Source organism: Camelina sativa, chromosome 8 (genome assembly GCF_030686135.1).
Source record: "Camelina sativa cultivar CO46 ecotype springtype chromosome 8, ASM3068613v1".
Lineage (NCBI taxonomy): Eukaryota > Viridiplantae > Streptophyta > Magnoliopsida > Brassicales > Brassicaceae > Camelina > Camelina sativa.
In genome coordinates, this window is record NC_141887.1 from 25,542,467 (window position 1) to 25,560,285 (window position 17,819).

Here is a 17,819-nt window from a genome sequence, read left to right on the forward strand (position 1 = left end):
ACTGCAACTAATGATTCTTCTCCTCTCAGCCGTAACACATCCTTAAAAGAATCCAAAGCCTTGTCATTGTTCTTTGCATTATCAACTGTAACCGTAAATACCTTCTTAATTCCCTAATCATCTAAGCAGTCCATCAACTGCCATGCTATGGTGTCTCTTTTATGATTTGTGATTGGTTTGAAGCTAAGGATTTTCTTCTGCAACTCCCACTCGATCGATTTCATAAATTTAGGGTTTAGGTTTCAATTTCTCTACACAGATTTTCGACTCCAAAACAAAAATAATCAAATAAAGAATCAAACAAATCCTAGAAGAACAGAGAAAGATGAAACAAAGATCTGACCTGTATGGCTGCGGTGAATTGAGGTTGTAATCGGCGAGTATAAGATTGAGAAGATGTAGAATTGAAGAAGGAGAAGAGACGCAATGAGAAAATTGATCGGAAAGATGGCTGAACTGATGAACTGTTACAACTTTGTCGGAATCGCCATGATCGGGATCGAATGAGGCAGAGACGAAGGAGTCAAAGTGAGACACGGGTTAAAACTTAGGGTTAGATTATCTATATATGGCTCCGGTATAGTTGTGGATAAACCGATCGGTCCGATTACCGAACCGATATCCGAATCACCAAATCAATTGCGCCGTTCGGTTTGACAAGATAACTTCGGTTCTCGCCGATAACCGTAAATGTCGGGTTAATCGGTTTGGTTGGAACGGTTTCTGCCGTTAACCTAAGGCAAGTACATAGAGTAGGTTATTTTATCTCTGCTATGCGCCGATATATTTATATAGATTGTGTGATATAAAATGACCAATCGAGATCAGAAAGCTCATTAGTTTAGATTTTTACCATCTCACTAACTAACATTTTTAAATTCTAATTTTTTCTAGACAGTAGTATTTATAAAAAGGAAAAAGATATATATATATATAGAAGAAAAAAAAAAGTAAATTTTCGAATAACAATATAAGGAAGGAAGCAAATATAAAATTTCCCTAGTTATTAGAATATATTTAATCATAACAAATATCTCTATATATTATTAATTTATACTATAAAAATATTAAACATTAATTTATGTATACAAACTAATATCAAAATTAATTTATAAAATATCATGGTTCCTTCATTTACGAAGGCTTTTTACTGTATGTACATTATTCTTAAAAAGCGAGTAATCTTTTTGTAAGGTAGTGTTGGATAGAAGCATGGCTATGGACACTGACGGTATGAACTATGAACCGTTAAATCTACAGAGATGTTAAGCAAGATTCATGAGAAAGGTGTAGTTACTGATACTATTCATGGAAATGAACCGGAAGCTCTCTCAATCTGAAAGAGTTTTATTTGGTGATGCAAAACAAATAAATCTAGTTGGGAAACCTCAAACCTAGCATTGCTTTTGTTGTCTCCAAAGTAGCTCAGTATTCTTTACATCCAAGATATTCTCTCATCTCCAGGCTGTTCACAAGGTGTTTTACGCTACTTGAAAGGTTAGATCGGTCAGGGACATTTGTGGAACATAAAAACAAAAATTGATATTCGAGGATACTCAAACTCGGATCGGTGTGCTTGTCGAGAATCGAGATACAAGACAATTTGTAACATTTTTCCGTTGTATCTTGGAAGCCTAACAAGCAAGATATGGTCTCTTTAAGCTCAGCTGAAGTAGAGTTCTTGTGGAAGGTAAAATGGTTGATAAGGCGATTCATGTTTTCTCGAAAATGGTGGAACCGGGATGTCGACTTAACGAGATATATGTATAGTTTGGTTTTAAATCTTTAGATGGAAGGTATAGTTTAGTTAGCTTGAGAAGTTAGATGGGATTGTGGGAGATTTCGGAAAGTTAATTAAGTCTAAGCAATGAAGGCATGTAAGTAAGGCTTGCGGATATCTTGTGATATGTAAAACTTCTCATAGAGAAATGTCGCTGTTTTAGAGTTTTTTGTGCGGTGAGGGTAAAAACCAAATACACCATGTCTGTAAAATAGGTCTATTTGCAACCTTACAGTACTCACAAATCTCAATAGGTCTATTTGCAACCTTAGAGTACTCACAAATCTATAGAGATGTGTTAGGCAAAGTCATTAGAAAGGTGTAGTTACTAAATACTATTCATGAAGCTATACAAAACTGTTCTCTGCGCTCGGGAAGCTATAGCGAATTCCTCATATTCATGATTTCAAAAATTTATAACATAAATTAAAACCACGGAATTCAAACAGAAGTTTTGCAACTAAATATAGCTAGTACAAGCCGTAATATATGTTTATGAGGATGATAACACATGAAAATAAAATAAGAAAGTTTCATCTGGTTAAGAAAACAAGTCAATTAGGAGTGAGACGCCGCTGACGCCGGCACGGATCATCGAGGAATCTTTTCATACGGCGCTCCATAAGAATAATACCACAATGTTGACAGCCGGTAAAGTTCGGGAAGGTGGTGTATTCCTGTTGCTTTATAGCCAGCGTAAAAGGAACTCCCTTGTAACCTAGTTGTAAAGCCCTTTGTACATCATTCACATCAATGAAAGCAAATCTGTAAAGTAAAGAAGCGGATAACACAAAGGGTCAATCTTTACTAAAGTTGGTGTGAAAGTAAGGAATAAAAAAAAAAAAAAAAATTGGAGAGGAGGAACAAGTAACAAATCCTAAGCGTTCACCGGTTAGACACTCTATGGGAACAAAAACCCTAAAGACTTTAAATCCGCAGGACTCAAAATATTTCGTCAATGTGCTCTTCATCACATCTCTGGGAAGGGAAACATCCAATCCCCTAGCTAAAATAGTAAACTCGTTGTTTCTATTTGCATCTTCAGTTTTGAAACAGCACTCATGTGTGTCTTCTTCCTCCTCCTCGTCGTCGTCGTCGTCCTCTTCTTCCTCCTCCTCCTCCTCCTCCTCCTCCTATACGTTATAGGGACAAGAACCAGGATTTCTTTGTGAGTCAAGTCAGTAGTAGAAAGCTCTAAACTATAAAGTGTAAAAGAATCATCATTTTGTCAGCCTACACAATACAAATAATTAAATGTAGATACCTTGGAGGATGAAGTATCCGGGGCCTTGGTCAGAAAAAACTCCTGCAGGTTTTTTACATATGGTTTCAGTCAAGTCAGCAACAGAGGCCCCTAGGCTAGTAACCAAAATTATTAAAGAAACATGCATGCATATACATTCAATGACATCCCCGGTAGATAAGCCTTTCCCATGAGATAATCCTGCAGGTCTTTCGTAGTTTCAGTCATCTCTTTGAAAGATTTCCTCAATCTCATCATTTCCTGCCATTCAAATAATGAATTGGACTCATCAATGTCTGATCTATATATATATATATCTAGAGAAACTATAAGTGTGGTGAAAACAAATACAGAATCGAAGCATATGATCTTAATTAGTTCAAAGTTTTTTCATTTCAAGTAGTAAATAGAAGAAACGTCGTAACATGCATATACCTTGGTTGAAACTGATGATGAACAAAAAAAGAGCTACTCGTCTGGTAGGGACAATGCTGGTGGAATAACTTTCAAGACCGATGAAGAAGATCTCAAGGATGATCCAAGTGTTCGTGTCCAGCCTGAAAATGGAATCAACGAGGAGCAAAGGTATGATCTGCATGATCTACTCTGATCTTCAGCACTAATAATTAAAGAGGTAAAATGGGAAAAGTATGGAGTAAAGTACACCAAAATATAAGTTCTATTCCTTCATGTTGATGCTAGAGCCTCAAAACCAATAAAAACTGTGGCAGGATTTGGTAGGGTATTTGGTTCTATCCCATTGAGGTGAATTTCTGGCTTTTGGAATTTTCATCTAGAAAAAGCAAAAGCTTATCAATTGATCAGAAAAATGTAGGTATCAGTAGCTACTCCATTATGATATGTAGCCTTACCTTTACATTTTATATTACTGCAGACAAAAGCTTAGACGGATAGAGGTTGCTTTGATAGAGTATAGAGAATCTCTGGAGGAACAGGGGATGAAAAACTCTGATGAGATAGAAAGAAAAGTTGCAATCCACCGAAAGAGGCTTGAAGCTGATGGCTTATCAGGAAATCGTAAGTTCTTACTAACACACTCAAAAGTTACTACCTTCTGGATGAAACATTGGAGACATTTGTTTCCACATCCATAAAAAGTTGTTTGTTTACAAACGAGATAAACAATGTTTTTCTCAACTGCAGAGAGAGTATTACTGGAGAAAAGGGAGAGGCGTGAAGATTCTAGAGATTCATCTAGAAAGAGATACCGAAGTGAGAGCCAGAATCGAAGCCAAAGTCCGCCACAGAAATCAACCAGACTTGGAAAAAGACAGACTCAGAGACAGAGATAGGCAACAATATGACTTGAACAAGGACCGAGAACGAAGAGCAAAGAGCTCAAGTCATGAGAGAGATGATCATGATAGAAGCAGAGAACGAGATAGAGATTGGCGCAAACGAGGCGTGAGATGAGATGATTGTTTGTTTGGTTTCTGCAGGACACGTGATATGTTATTTCTATGAAGATTTTTGTCTCGTACTGAGTCTGGAATCTTAGAAACACAATTGTATTTTGTGTTTTTACAGTTCCATTTTCATAGTTCCATTTGAGAACCACTTGCTGAGCATAAGATGATGATTGATTCTATGTTTATGTACAGTATCACTTGTGTAACTTGAACATCTTTGTCCGCGTATTTCTTAGCTGACGTGACGTAAGGAGTCTGATGTAGTAGTAACCTTGAACACTGATGTAATGAAAAATAAATTTTATCACTAAACTTGGCTTTGAAATATTTGGCATAAACCTTAAATCAAAAAAAAAAAAAGTATTAAGGGAAAATGCGTCAAAATCTTTAGCCAAGTCTAGAGTCAGCAATCAGCAAAGGGAAATGCATCAGCCATGGAGATAACTTGATAACTCAACTCCTTATGAGCCTTTTGAATCACTTTCTCTTGTGCATAGAACAACATATAACACTCGCATCCTCTCACCACTTCTTCTTCAACCTCATTGATCCATGCATCATCACATTTATACCACAACCCTTTCAGCCTAAGGTAGGTCACATAGTGACCCGATTCCAACATCCCTGAGTGAGTTACAACCGCAAATATCTCAAATTCCGCTGATGGAGATGAAGATGATGAACTGTCATATTCGCCTTCTCCATCAAAGGCAAACATCCTGTTCCCAAACCGCTTTCCAATGATGGTGGAAGATAGGTAAGGTGACATGTTTAGGCGGAACGGATACTGCAAGTAACTATCAATTTTTCTTGAGGTTTTACGGGTAAGAGAATGTTCAAAACGCTTTACATGCAAGCAAAGTAGCAGAGGAAGTCTTCTTATGGACATTTGTTTTGAAGATTCTCGCTTTTCTCCACAGCTTTGGCAGTTTAGTTTCTGGTCCGGACCAAGTTTTTCTGACCTTGTGAAGAAATCTAAGCAACCTGCGAGAGTTGGCATGGTTGCATTCACGCTTGGTCCACCACTATATCTGTTCTTTCTGCAATCAGCGTGAGAGAATCCATTCGCAGAATCTAAAGTAAGTGAAATGTCGATAAATGGATCATATGTTGTTGATGTGGATCCACACGTTGTGCAGGTGACATCTGATCTTAAAAGACCAGAGAATGCTTTGTGAGTGATACACTGACACTCCTCATGATCTGTACAGTAAACCAACAAACTCTTCAGTATCAAAAGGGAATTACATGAATCATCAAATTCTATGTTGAAAAGGTTTCATCAATACATAAACAACACATCATCATGTCTTTCTTCCAAATTAGATATACCTTGATACAAACATTTCGACTTTCCTTCGTTCTCATGGATACGATCCAATAGAGAAATGAAGAACTCGTGAGAATCCTGCTGCTCATATGTTGCTAGATTTGTTGAGTGCTGCCACCAACTTCATACGCCAAAAAAAATATCAAATCAGCATCACATAATGTCTATGAAGATATTAATTCATGTTAACAAACTTAGATAAGCATCTATAGCAATGTGACCGTTAACATACATTTTGAACCTCTAGAAAACTTTGTATAGAAAAGTGAATAACGTTTAAAAATCGAACCTGTGAAGCAAATGAGCTGGGCTATATGGAGTCCTATCACCGGAAAACATAGCAGCGAAGATAACATCAAGATCACAGGGCAAACACAACAAACTCATTGTTCTTCTCGGACAAAGATCACGATTGTGCTGACCACTTAACCAAAAGTTTCTCAAAGGAGGAGCATGAACAAGCGCTTGCAACACAGCATTCATGAAACAAGTGCTTCCAAGATTATTCAAACCTCTTAACCCCAAAGGAAACGACCATTTCTCCCTCCGATCTCGAGGTGAGACCAGAAACTTGGATCCTATAATCAACTGAGAGTCCAACCTCCTCTTCTTGTTGGATCTAACCGGAACAACATCAGCCCCTGATTTAACAGACATACCCAACCCAACAAGCTGCTTAGAGACAACAATCTCGTCGAACTCAGGATCATACACTTGATCTATGCAAGCGCAGCAATAAAGCTCAGATCTTTCAACATCAATGGCGATATCATGGCCTTTATTCAACTGGGTATGCAAAAGGATGTGACTTGAACAAGAAATCGAACGACAGATCAAACAGATGTAGAGTCTCTTTTGATAAACCGAACAATAACTGCATCTGGGTATCTCGATTTCTCGCAGTTTGATCTTAATCCTTCCATCGTTGAAGCTACTGAACAAGCTCTGAAAGGATTTGTAACCATCAGTACCATATCTAAGCTTATAATTAGATAAGTGATTGCAAGGATCGGGATTTTTCAAAAATGAAATCCTCGCGGACATGAAAACAGAGGAAGAAGGAAAAAAAAAAAAAAAATGGAATCAGATTTTTAGAAAAACAGTGATGAAGTATGAGTTTTGAAGATCAAAAGAATCAATCTTTTTGTGATAATATAAGAAAAAAAAAAAAAAAAAAGGAAGAAAATTTCGGATCAGGTTAGCGTGTTCCTTAAATTCATCTCTGTTCGTTTTATCAAATTTTTTACTCGAAGATCGGAGGAATATGGCAAAGGAAAGGAAGAAGATTAATGGAAAAAAAATATCTATTTCTCTTTTTAATTTTTATTTTATCTTTCTTTTATGGGTTTTTTTTTATTTTGCCTGTAAAATCTTTATATTTCTTGCAATCTAATAATCATTTAAAGTAAAACATTTTGTCGTGGAGAGATTTTTTTTGAGTAGACCGACTTAACTTACATGATTCTTAAAGACTGCACTTTGTTCCACGTCTTGTGCTTCCCAAACTTGACCTAGTTTTTCATAGCGCCTACTACTAGTCCACATTGTAACCTTCCAGCTGACGTAGAAGGTGCTCTCTTCTCTCAGTGATGACAATATAGTGTCTTGACACGGAATCATGAGTGGAAGCAATAAAGGGCGAAACTTTAGTCTAAAACAATATCCATTGCTGTCTAAAAAGATGAGAAACAAAAAAGCTGGGGCATAGGTCCCTTCAGTGCCAAACCAATAATACATTCATAGTTATGATGAACAATGAACATCATGCTAAAAAGTGAAAACAAAAAAAATAAGCTACGGTTTCTGAGTTTTGAAAATGCTATAATGGAAGATCATAAGATGAGAAGGTTCATATATGATGAGCCCTTCCCTCATAACACGGTTGAACAAATCACCAAGTATCTGTTGCAGTTATCTCACAATAGTGTCCGTTATCTCGCGGTTTTAGCGGTTTATTCAAAATATAAGAGACGCAGGATTCATCAGTGGAAAACAAATCCTGCACCTGAGTGTTCAACTTCCTGGAAAACACAAAGAGAGGAGGAAAACAAGATGTGTAGCTTTAGAGATTATCAAAATGCCAGATTCTTCCTTTCACGGATGATCCCATAACACATGGACACAAGAATTTGCTTCACAGAGAAATCACAAACCTGAGGAGGGGGTAGAGATGAAACCCAATCTGATGCATGTGTCGGAAGAAGCCCCAAAGTGTTAAGCTGAGAAAGTGAAATCGTTTTTCTAAGGAAACTTGTTTGTATATGGAAACAGTACTTTACACCACTAATCCAAGGCAGTCTTGCCGTAAGTAAAAAGGAAAGAGGTTTCTTACCTTCCAGACTCCCAAAGCTAACCCTCCAAGGTTTAGGGCAAGAAACACTAATTTCGGCATAAGTAGTTCCACTTTGTTATCCTTGAATGGCTCAAAAACTGTAGGCAAAGGGTAAAGGTCAAATGTAAGGATAAATAATACTGGACTGGAATTCCCAACCCAAATCATTACTCAAACTTTGCATAACAATGAGATATGTTTGATAGTAAACATACACTACCAACTAAAGATGAGAACAGTATATATAAATCCTGATGAAAAATTGCTTTGCCAAAATCCTGGAGAAGCGGTTCCCTCCCTCTCTTAGAGGCCCTATCAATCTATTTATTCAGAAGTAGAGCATGCTATTCTACATAAAAGATGGTGCTGTTATTTTCTACCCTAATTTTTACTACCCATTACAAGTACGTCTGTATACCTTTTTTTATTGCTTAGAGTAAGTGGACTCGATAAAAGAATGATTCAGGTATGTTTATTCTCTGACGTTTAATGCACATGATGATGAGAGACAGTTGCTAATTTCTTCAAAGAATAGTAGCCAAAGTAAATAAAAAGATATTCAATCTAGCATGTTCAACATATCATCTAACTCTTTCATTTTCCAATCAAGTTACTCATCACTGTTTGATAAAACTACATATAATTGTTGGGTGACTAATGTGAGTATACGGCGTCTAATTGCATATAAGGCTAAGATGAATAATAGTAATGTAAAGAAGGATTCTTACTCTTTCCAACACTCTGGAGAGCGCTGATAGGCTGCCAAAGAGCAGAGAAAGTAATACCAATGCTAAATAGATGGACTGTATTTCCAGCCATCCACATCATGAAACCCATCATCATCAAATTCTTAAACGGAGATTGCGCTACTTCCCACGCTTTCTGCTCATTCATCAATAAACAAAAACATTATCAGTTTTCTTAACTTCTTCCATCCACATCAAACCCACAATCTCGATCAGCTAAAGCAAGAATTTTTCCTTTTCTAATCTCACCAAGTCACCTAATTTACATAATGAAAGACACAGCTCTTACATAAACTCTATAACAATCCAATCCAATACATTTAAAAAAAAAAAAAAAAAAAGTCAATGGCTTTAAAGATGTACACAGAGCAAGACCAAGATCGAACCCGTACAATTTAAGATACGACTTTTTCAGATTTGACATAAACATTATACCTGAAGTTTCCAATTAGCTTCAGCGTCTTTCTTTTTACGGCTATTAGCTGACTCATCCTGAATTCGAAATCATCAAACAAATAAAACCTAATTAGACAACACACAAAATCTCCCAGTAGCAGCCTAGCAAAAAACAACTCAATTCACTGTAAAATTTCTAAATTGAAACTTGGAATCATGGTTCAGTATAAGAAAAATCCAAAACCTGTTCCTGAGAAGCACGAAAGAACCCAGGTGGATCGAGGATGTCACGAGAAGATGGAACAGTAGATTGATCGGAGAATTCGACGGCCCATCTCCGACCAGTACCCATCACTGCTTTGCCTTTATCCATTGCCTTTTAAGTTCTTCGATCGAGAGATTGGTGAAGAAGAAGAGACCTAGATCGGATTTATCTCTTCATACGCTTTAGATGTTTTTTTGTTTTTTGAAAGCGAGAGAAGAAGGAAAAAAAAAAGCTAAAAACAAAATTAAAAATTAAAAATCTTCACTCGCTGAGTCCGAACCCGTTTCTTCAAGTCGGATCCATAATTAGTTACCCGAAAAAAATCTCAAATTCCTTTGTCAGGCTTTTCAGCAACGCGGGAAATTGTTTAATGGGCCTTTATTAGACCATGCAGTTGTATTTCATCCAAGCCCGATACAGGTTCGGTTTAATCGGTATATATTAAATGAGATGTCCGTTGTCATGTTAATTGTAGTGGCAAATCCGAATGTTTTGATATTTTTTTGCATATTTTAGATAATTTAGTTGAGCTACCACTACTGATTATACATATCAATTCTTTTTTTATCAGTATGTATCAGTTAACAAAACACTATAAAGTGAAAGATCGTGAATATGATAGATAACTCACCACTTTGGATATCCTCCAACTGTTGAGAATAAAATAAGCAGTTTCTCTAGACTCTAAGGTCGATATGTACATGCACTGATGCACACGCAAGAGTCAAGACTAACCCATAGAGTCATTTATTAGTCATAGACCAACCAATATTATTGTTATTGATATAAAAACCTAAGACTGATTAATTGGATTTAGATAAGATACTCGCTTCCCTTCTGCCTTTACATATTCCCAATATAAGTTTAAACTATGAGTGGAGAAAACATATTTCATTTCAATCTCTTATCTTTATCTTTAGTGGGAAAACTCATCGGTTGACAACAGAATACACTGTGGAATGTGACAACTTACGAGTTCCCACGATGCTACATCAGCAGCTTTCTAGTTTCTATACTGCACGACATAATTCAATAATTGATATTCAAATACAAAAACCACAACTATTATCTGTTAAGATGTCTCTATTTCGTTCTTTTCAATCCTACCAATGTTCTCGATCGTTAAATCTTTCTAAGCTTACATTTAATCTCTATATATGTATATAGATTAGAGAGGGAGATTGATAGCCGCAACGGACAAAAACACGATGGTTTCAGAAACAAAATATATTTTCAAACAAATGATCTGAATATTTTAAGAAAATAAACAAGTGTTCTTGCCTTTTAATATTTTCTTTTTAAAAACACTTTAGTGTCTTTGTCTTTGTGCGGGTCTATAGACGTTAACACTTAACACACTTAGTTTGCATAAGCGTTATCCTTTGTAATAAAACGAAAATACACACCATTGTTTTGTAAACTATACAATTTTAATAAATTGGTTACAAATAGGTTATATATTAATTGATAGATTAATTGGCTACAAATTAAATAGTGGATGCAACTTTAATTTATTTTGGGAAGATTTTATTACTAGAGCACGTTGTTTTCAAAAATCTTAAAGAGAATATTCTAAAGAATCATATCATCTAACTTACCATATTAATTTCTTTTATTCAATTATTCATCAAATAAAATATTTTGGTATCTAACTTAACATATTTTATTTGTTAATTATCATTATACTTCACCTCTCATTTTTATATATGAGTCTATTTTGTGAAACAAATAAATTATCATATTATTTATTATAATTAAAAAAATATTTTTATTTCTGGATATACCATAAGTTGAATTTTTTAAAACAAATATAAATTGTTCAATCTATAAAATATTCAAGCTTTAGTAATATTATTCTTTAAAAATAATATCTATTGAATTAAAAAATTTATTGAGTAACGGGTCAAAATTTGAATATTTAAATTCAATTTCATATTTTTTTGTTGAATTTTATAATTTTATATAATATAATAAACTTTCAATAATTTATTATGAAATATTTTTAATATATTGAAACTTGATATAAAAGTTAGAAACTATAAACACTCTAAACTGATTTGTTATAGCAATGTCAATAATATGAAAGAATTTCAAGAAACAAAGTATATTAAAACAAAAAGTATAAAAATATATTAAATTACTCATAATATAATAATCCGCTTTTTAAAAACCAAATTTACAAAATTATGTCTTATAATGACATTTAAGTTATGATGTAGAATATACATTGTTAAAATAACTTCAGATATATAAACTAATACAACATATTCAAATTTTATTTTAAAATATAAAATATACAAAATTTTGTATAAAATAAAATTTAACCAGTATTAATCTAGTTTTGATAATAATTTAATAACGCATGTAAGAAAAGCGATCCATCGAATGAATATTAGTTTTGCTTTATTATGTTGTTTACATATTATAAAAACAATAATGCCTGTTATACTAGCTTTAAATGGATATTATTCTTTGCTGTCAAACATAATATAAGAACACGAAAAAACGTTGCCTAGTTTTGGAGTTATACATTGCATGCGTTCATATTTGAATGCACTAATTAATTGTACATGTTTGACAGTCCGAAGAAATATAATGTCTGGTAGAGATAAAGATTGGAGAGTTAGGTCATCACTCATTCATTTTTTTCGTTATAGAAGTGATCACGTTTAGTGTCGTGTTGTATAGTAATGAATAAAAATATATCTCATCCACCGTCTGCGGATTTTGATATAGTATTATCCAATTCATAAAATCAATTATATACTCCCTTTTAATAATACAGAGTGTTCATATTTGGAACCAACGACATACACTAAATATTATTTTGTTAACGAAAGAACCTACATGATTCATCAAATAATCAAACATAGGAGTTAGTAAAGTATCGATTAGATTTTTGGTTAATTACCAACCAGTAATATATACTACATTATTAGGGATTGGTCACTGTCTAAGTTTCTAGAAATTAGGAGGGTACAGATTCCAGCTTTCGCCCACTTCGGCCACAATTAAGATTCTTTTATTAGAATCTTTATCTTTTGTTCCCACTTGTACTCATTATATTTTTGTTTTGGTCCACACATCGAATTAATTGAGGTTTCTTGTGGACTTATTATCTCAATCATACTCCGATGTTTTTCGGTCACAAATTACTGTACAATCACTTTATTTACTTTCGTTCCTTTTCCGAAAAAAAACGTTGTTTATTTTCTTAAGTCTTAATTCAGAAAAATAAAATCGAGTCATTAGTGTCTTTTTAATCAGATAAAATCTAATGACTTGGTTTTGTTTTCTGAGTTAAAGAAAGTAAATACTAGAGTTTATTTTCGAACATAGTTAAGAAAGTTAGTCTTTTAACAGTACCTACTAAATTTTTAGTGTAGATTCTACTTTTTGATAACCTATATGACACTATATCTAGTGTATAATTATTATTTTTACCTGTAACTATCGTCGAACTTCACAATTTTTCTTTTTACAATAAATTACTTAAAACTATTGTTACTTATATATTGATTGGTTGGTTAAGTTATATATCGGAGATCCACCACAATGACATACTAAAAGATGTGAGGTTGCATGTTGATGTTTTACACGTTCATGTAAAGAATTATTAACTCTACCAAATGCCCATTAATATTACATATATACATTTAATTTTGAAGGAGATTGATTACGTGAAGCAACTATTTTTTGTCCAAATCGATGCAAACATATGTTAGTAACATATATACGCATAAGTAAGCTCGAATCAAGTGACAGGATGTAAATTCATTGCCTAAAGATATTGCTTTGATTTTGTTGTGTCATTAATCACACTTTAAATTTTCTTATTTTCAAACAACACTTATTGCTTGCGGTTATTCAATTATTGATTCTCTAGTACGTAATATCATGAGGCTTATGAATCGACGTTTCCATTATTGAGCAACAATATCATAAATATATGTATAAGTATAACGAATAAACTATACATATACGTCTGCAGTTTATAAATTGTTCACTCGACATTTGAATATAACTAAAAAACTAATTTAATGTCACAAATTAATAATGAGCATCAAACACATCGATGCATAATTTGACACCTAATTAGTTTCACTAGTCAATGAATCATTTAGTGGAATATTATCCCGTTCATTGTGCTGAGATTGGAGTATGAAAGACAACAGAAAATAACAATAATGCTCATATGCCAAATGATGTGTCGCTATCTAACTGGTTAGTGAAATCAGTGGAATAGAGAGTGCCCCTACATATGTGATATGTGGATGACTGGATTGCTTCTAAAGTTTAACAACCTCCACTAGAGAGACTTTCTTAAGCAAGAGAGATTGGTTATATATAAAGGACCAACCATTATCATGTTATTGAGTGTCATTTTTGTGAGGGAGAGCAAAAAAAGAGAGAGCAAAATGAGCATAAATAGGAATTTGTTGAATATCATAATAATCCTTTGTGTATGTCTCAATTTGGGTTGTAACGAGGGAGCTCAAGAAAGTGAGAAGAAAGAGACTTACTCTCATACCATCGAAGTCAGCTCTCTCTTCCCTTCATCATCATCTTGTGTTCTTTCTCCCAGAGGTAATATGATTTTCTTAGTCAGTTATAATTTCTGATGATTCATACGTTTAGGCTTTTAGCTATAATAGATAAGGTGGATGGGCCAGATGATATGTATATAATTCGTTTGTGGTGTACTTATTACATAAAGATATAAATAAATTTTAGTATATTTATTCTCAATTAAGTTATACAGGTCAAATTCTTGCTTCCAAGAAATTGATATTTTTACTATCATATGACGAAGAAAGTGATAGCACAAATGATTAGAATTTTGTTTTACGAGGAAACGACAATAATTAATTAGTAGGGTACGACTCTGGTTGACTCCAAATACAAGTAGAAATTATCAGTTCGTTTGAGGAGTCTGTGGGTAAATAATATTTCTCTAACGTGAACTTTATCTCATCCCATACGTACAGCGACGAAGACAAAGTCCTCACTGCACGTAACGCACAGACACGGCACGTGCTCGCCTCTAAACCACAACGGCAAAGCCACGAGACCAGACCATGTCGAGATCCTCAAACTCGACCAGTCGCGCGTAAACTCAATCCACTCAAAACTATCAAAGAAACTCACAACAAACCACGTCAGTCAAAGCCAGTCAACGGATCTACCGGCTAAAGACGGAAGCACACTCGGCTCAGGAAACTACATCGTGACCGTCGGAGTCGGGACACCGAAACACGACCTCTCACTAATCTTTGACACCGGAAGCGATCTAACGTGGACTCAGTGCGAGCCATGTGTCCGAACTTGCTACGACCAAAAGGAACCAATCTTTAACCCTTCTAAGTCTACTTCTTACTACAATGTCTCCTGCTCATCGGCTGCGTGTGGTTCTCTCTCTTCCGCTACAGGTTTCAATTCCAACTTCTATAATTCCGGTTATTTTAAGATTTAACCGGATACGGTTATGTTAACCGTTTTTTTTTTCATTTTGTTATTAGGAAACGGCGGAAGCTGTTCGGCTTCGAATTGCATCTACGGTATACAATACGGCGATCAATCGTTCTCCGTCGGGTTTCTCGCCAAGGAGAAATTTACACTAACGAACTCCGACGTCTTCGACGGCGTTTATTTCGGTTGCGGCGAAAACAACCAAGGACTTTTCACCGGTGTCGCCGGACTTCTCGGTCTTGGCCGTGATAAGCTCTCATTCCCTTCCCAGACGGCAACGGCTTACAATAAGATCTTCTCTTACTGTCTCCCTTCCTCCGCTAGCTACACCGGTCATCTCACCTTCGGAACCGCTGGAATCTCCAGATCCGTCAAATTCACACCGATCTCCACCATAACGGATGGGAGCTCCTTCTACGGTCTCGATATCGTCGGAATCACCGTCGGCGGTCAGAAATTAGCGATTCCTTCAACCGTATTCTCTACTCCGGGAGCTTTGATTGATTCCGGAACCGTTATCACCCGTCTCCCGCCTAAAGCCTACGCGGCGTTACGGAGCGAGTTCAAGGCGAAGATGTCAAAGTATCCGACCACGTCGGGGGTCTCGATCCTGGACACGTGTTTCGATCTCAGCGGATTTAAGACTGTGACGATCCCGAAGGTGGCGTTCTCTTTCAGCGGTGGCGCCGTCGTGGAGCTTGGCTCGAAAGGGTTATTTTACGCGTTTAAGATGTCGCAGGTTTGTTTGGCGTTTGCGGGGAATAGCGATGACAGTAACGCTGCCATCTTTGGAAACGTTCAGCAGCAAACGCTAGAAGTTGTGTATGATGGTGCGGGTGGGCGGGTCGGGTTTGCTCCAAACGGGTGTAGTTAATTGTAAAAAAAAAATATTATATATAAAAAATGGGTAAATGTTTAAATTTATGGATTTGGCACAAATTAGCTTTATCCCATTAATCAAGTGTGTAATTTCAATTTGGGTAAAGACTAAAGAGCGTGATGGTCTCTCAAGTAATTTGCACAGTAATAACTAATAAGTTTGTATGGATTATACAACAATTACCAGAACAAACTGTTTATTTGTACATTTTTATTCCAATACATAATATAGAGTGATGATTGTTAAAAAAAAACACTATGGCTGTGAATGGTTGTCTAGTCTACTTCGGACCGGACTAAAGTTGGACCAATCCGCACTAAATTCACCATTCACAATTCCAGACCAGTGTGCACTACTCCATACTATAAAATTCTATACTAGTCTGCAATTCAAAAAAAAATTGCGTACTATGGAAATTGTACTATTGATCCGATTTTTTCTGTTTACTCCTTAAAATCTCCATACCAACTCCATACCAAAAGTGAAAGTTGGATTAAAATATGATTCTTAGCTAGTTGGATTCAAGTTCTTTGTTATCATTGGTTAAATTTGTGTTTCGTACTTTTGAAAAATGTGTATACATATGATCATTCATAATTATTAAAAATTCACAAAATAAAATCCCCCCAAAAAAAAACTTGAGCTACTAGAGAGAACTCTCTTCTCTTCAATCTTAGAAATCTATTTTTTTTTTTTGAACTCTATGTTATGGGATAATCGAAATGATAAATTTTGATTTATAATTCTAAATACATCTTGTAATAATTATTATTAATTATGATTAAAATAATTTTAATCCTTTGTACACACTACTCCATACTATGGTCTGATTTTTACCATTCATAATATTATGGTGTTATGCATACTATTGTATGGTGTTGTGCATACCAATGTCTATTCCATACTACAGTCCATTCTACTCCATACTAAAATGTGCACTATCTAGTATGGAGTGTATGAAGCAACCATTCAAAGCCATATATAGAACTGCTTTAGAATTTAATTTTTTTGTCTGTTTTATATCCGTGAAAACTCTTTTTTGTAGATCAGAGATTATATCAAGTAGAACTACTTATATTTTTGTTTGTTTGTTCGATTAGCTAAAATACCACAATGAGAATTACAAAAGTTACAATCATGCTTTGAGGCAAATAAACGATTAGTTTGATTAATCGAAGTTGTGTCTTCAGTTTGGTTATTTTGGTCCCGTTTGAGGCTATCCGGTTGACCTATTGACTCTCATCAATCATGTAGCGGAACAAACCCTTTTTGTACGCAAAACCTAAGTGTAGAGACAACACAGTACATGGCATTAACCTTTATTGGCGTATAGTAATAATACCACCCCTTTACTACGCCAAACTTGGAAACTTCGAGCCTAGAGACAAAATTACAAATTACAACTCCTTTAGCACGCTAAACTTGGAGACGGTGGGTTAGTGCCCCTACGTATTATGTTATATGGGTGTGCGTGTGGCATAGTTTTAACATCATCCACTAGAGATTTGATTTCGTCAGCAAACAAATTGGTTATAAAAGGACCAACTAAATTTCATGTAATTGAGAACCATTATTATTGCAGTGCTCTAGAGGGGGTAAAATGAGCATAGTGAGAAATTTGTTGAACATCATAGTAATCCTTTGTGTATGTCTCAACAGTGATTGTACTGAGAGAGCTAAAAAAAGAGTGGAAAGGTTTGCTCTCACACAATTCAAGTCAGCTCTCCTTTTCCTTCTTCTTCTTATTCTTCATCACCATCTTGCCTTCTTTCTTCAAAAGGTGAGATTATCTAATTGTCGTCTATATATTTGTAGTTTTTTTATATAAATTTGGAATTTGAACGTCAAATTATATATTCCAGTATCGAAGACCAAGCACGGCCCGTGCTGGCATCTCATCAGTGGCAAAGCCACGAGGAGTCCCGACCATGACGAGATCCTAAGACGT

General features: G+C 35.2%; 4 protein-coding genes across 4 annotated transcripts; 2 read left to right on the plus strand and 2 right to left on the minus strand.

Moving 5' to 3' along the window:
* The first annotated feature begins 1,648 nt into the window (after positions 1 to 1,648).
* LOC147940467 (protein RRC1-like) lies at positions 1,649 to 4,627 on the plus strand. The gene is made up of 4 exons (XM_087461314.1): positions 1,649 to 1,690; positions 3,490 to 3,608; positions 3,919 to 4,061; positions 4,188 to 4,627. Exons 1-4 carry the CDS (start codon positions 1,649 to 1,651, stop codon positions 4,334 to 4,336), a joined length of 453 nt encoding a protein of 150 aa, XP_087317440.1. The 3' UTR covers positions 4,337 to 4,627.
* A 111-nt stretch (positions 4,628 to 4,738) lies between these two features.
* LOC104709844 (ubiquitin C-terminal hydrolase 22) lies at positions 4,739 to 7,520 on the minus strand. Its single transcript, XM_010426396.3, has 4 exons — positions 7,242 to 7,520; positions 6,073 to 6,728; positions 5,786 to 5,904; positions 4,739 to 5,656 (listed from the first exon to the last, which is right to left on the minus strand). The coding sequence occupies exons 1-4, from the start codon at positions 7,518 to 7,520 to the stop codon at positions 4,857 to 4,859; spliced, it is 1,854 nt and encodes a 617-aa protein (XP_010424698.3). The 3' UTR covers positions 4,739 to 4,856.
* LOC104708021 (uncharacterized) lies at positions 7,429 to 10,677 on the minus strand. The gene is made up of 6 exons (XM_010424506.3): positions 9,502 to 10,677; positions 9,297 to 9,353; positions 8,844 to 8,997; positions 8,116 to 8,213; positions 7,937 to 8,002; positions 7,429 to 7,804 (listed from the first exon to the last, which is right to left on the minus strand). The coding sequence occupies exons 1-6, from the start codon at positions 9,628 to 9,630 to the stop codon at positions 7,766 to 7,768; spliced, it is 543 nt and encodes a 180-aa protein (XP_010422808.1). The 5' UTR covers positions 9,631 to 10,677; the 3' UTR covers positions 7,429 to 7,765.
* Positions 10,678 to 13,683: 3,006 nt separating this feature from the next.
* LOC104708022 (aspartyl protease family protein At5g10770) lies at positions 13,684 to 16,002 on the plus strand. Its single transcript, XM_010424507.3, has 3 exons — positions 13,684 to 14,109; positions 14,511 to 14,951; positions 15,042 to 16,002. Exons 1-3 carry the CDS (start codon positions 13,890 to 13,892, stop codon positions 15,863 to 15,865), a joined length of 1,485 nt encoding a protein of 494 aa, XP_010422809.1. The 5' UTR covers positions 13,684 to 13,889; the 3' UTR covers positions 15,866 to 16,002.
* The last annotated feature ends 1,817 nt before the right edge of the window (positions 16,003 to 17,819 follow it).

Coding starts and splice junctions, on each gene's coding strand:
- LOC147940467 (XM_087461314.1), top strand. CDS start 1,649: ATGGTCTCTTTAAGCTCAGCTGAAGTAGAGTTCTTGTGGAAG. Junction 3,609..3,918: donor GGAATCAACGAGGAGCAAAG/GTATGATCTGCA, acceptor ATATTACTGCAG/ACAAAAGCTTAGACGGATAG. Junction 4,062..4,187: donor TGATGGCTTATCAGGAAATC/GTAAGTTCTTAC, acceptor TCTCAACTGCAG/AGAGAGTATTACTGGAGAAA.
- LOC104709844 (XM_010426396.3), bottom strand. CDS start 7,520: ATGTATTATTGGTTTGGCACTGAAGGGACCTATGCCCCAGCTTTTTTG. Junction 6,729..7,241: donor GTGCAGTCTTTAAGAATCAT/GTAAGTTAAGTC, acceptor AAATCCTTTCAG/AGCTTGTTCAGTAGCTTCAA. Junction 5,905..6,072: donor CCAGCTCATTTGCTTCACAG/GTTCGATTTTTA, acceptor TGGCGTATGAAG/TTGGTGGCAGCACTCAACAA.
- LOC104708021 (XM_010424506.3), bottom strand. CDS start 9,630: ATGGATAAAGGCAAAGCAGTGATGGGTACTGGTCGGAGATGGGCCGTC. Junction 9,354..9,501: donor TTCGTGCTTCTCAGGAACAG/GTTTTGGATTTT, acceptor TTTCGAATTCAG/GATGAGTCAGCTAATAGCCG. Junction 8,003..8,115: donor TAGCTTTGGGAGTCTGGAAG/GTAAGAAACCTC, acceptor TCACTTTCTCAG/CTTAACACTTTGGGGCTTCT.
- LOC104708022 (XM_010424507.3), top strand. CDS start 13,890: ATGTTATTGAGTGTCATTTTTGTGAGGGAGAGCAAAAAAAGAGAGAGC. Junction 14,110..14,510: donor TTGTGTTCTTTCTCCCAGAG/GTAATATGATTT, acceptor CCATACGTACAG/CGACGAAGACAAAGTCCTCA. Junction 14,952..15,041: donor TTCTCTCTCTTCCGCTACAG/GTTTCAATTCCA, acceptor TTTTGTTATTAG/GAAACGGCGGAAGCTGTTCG.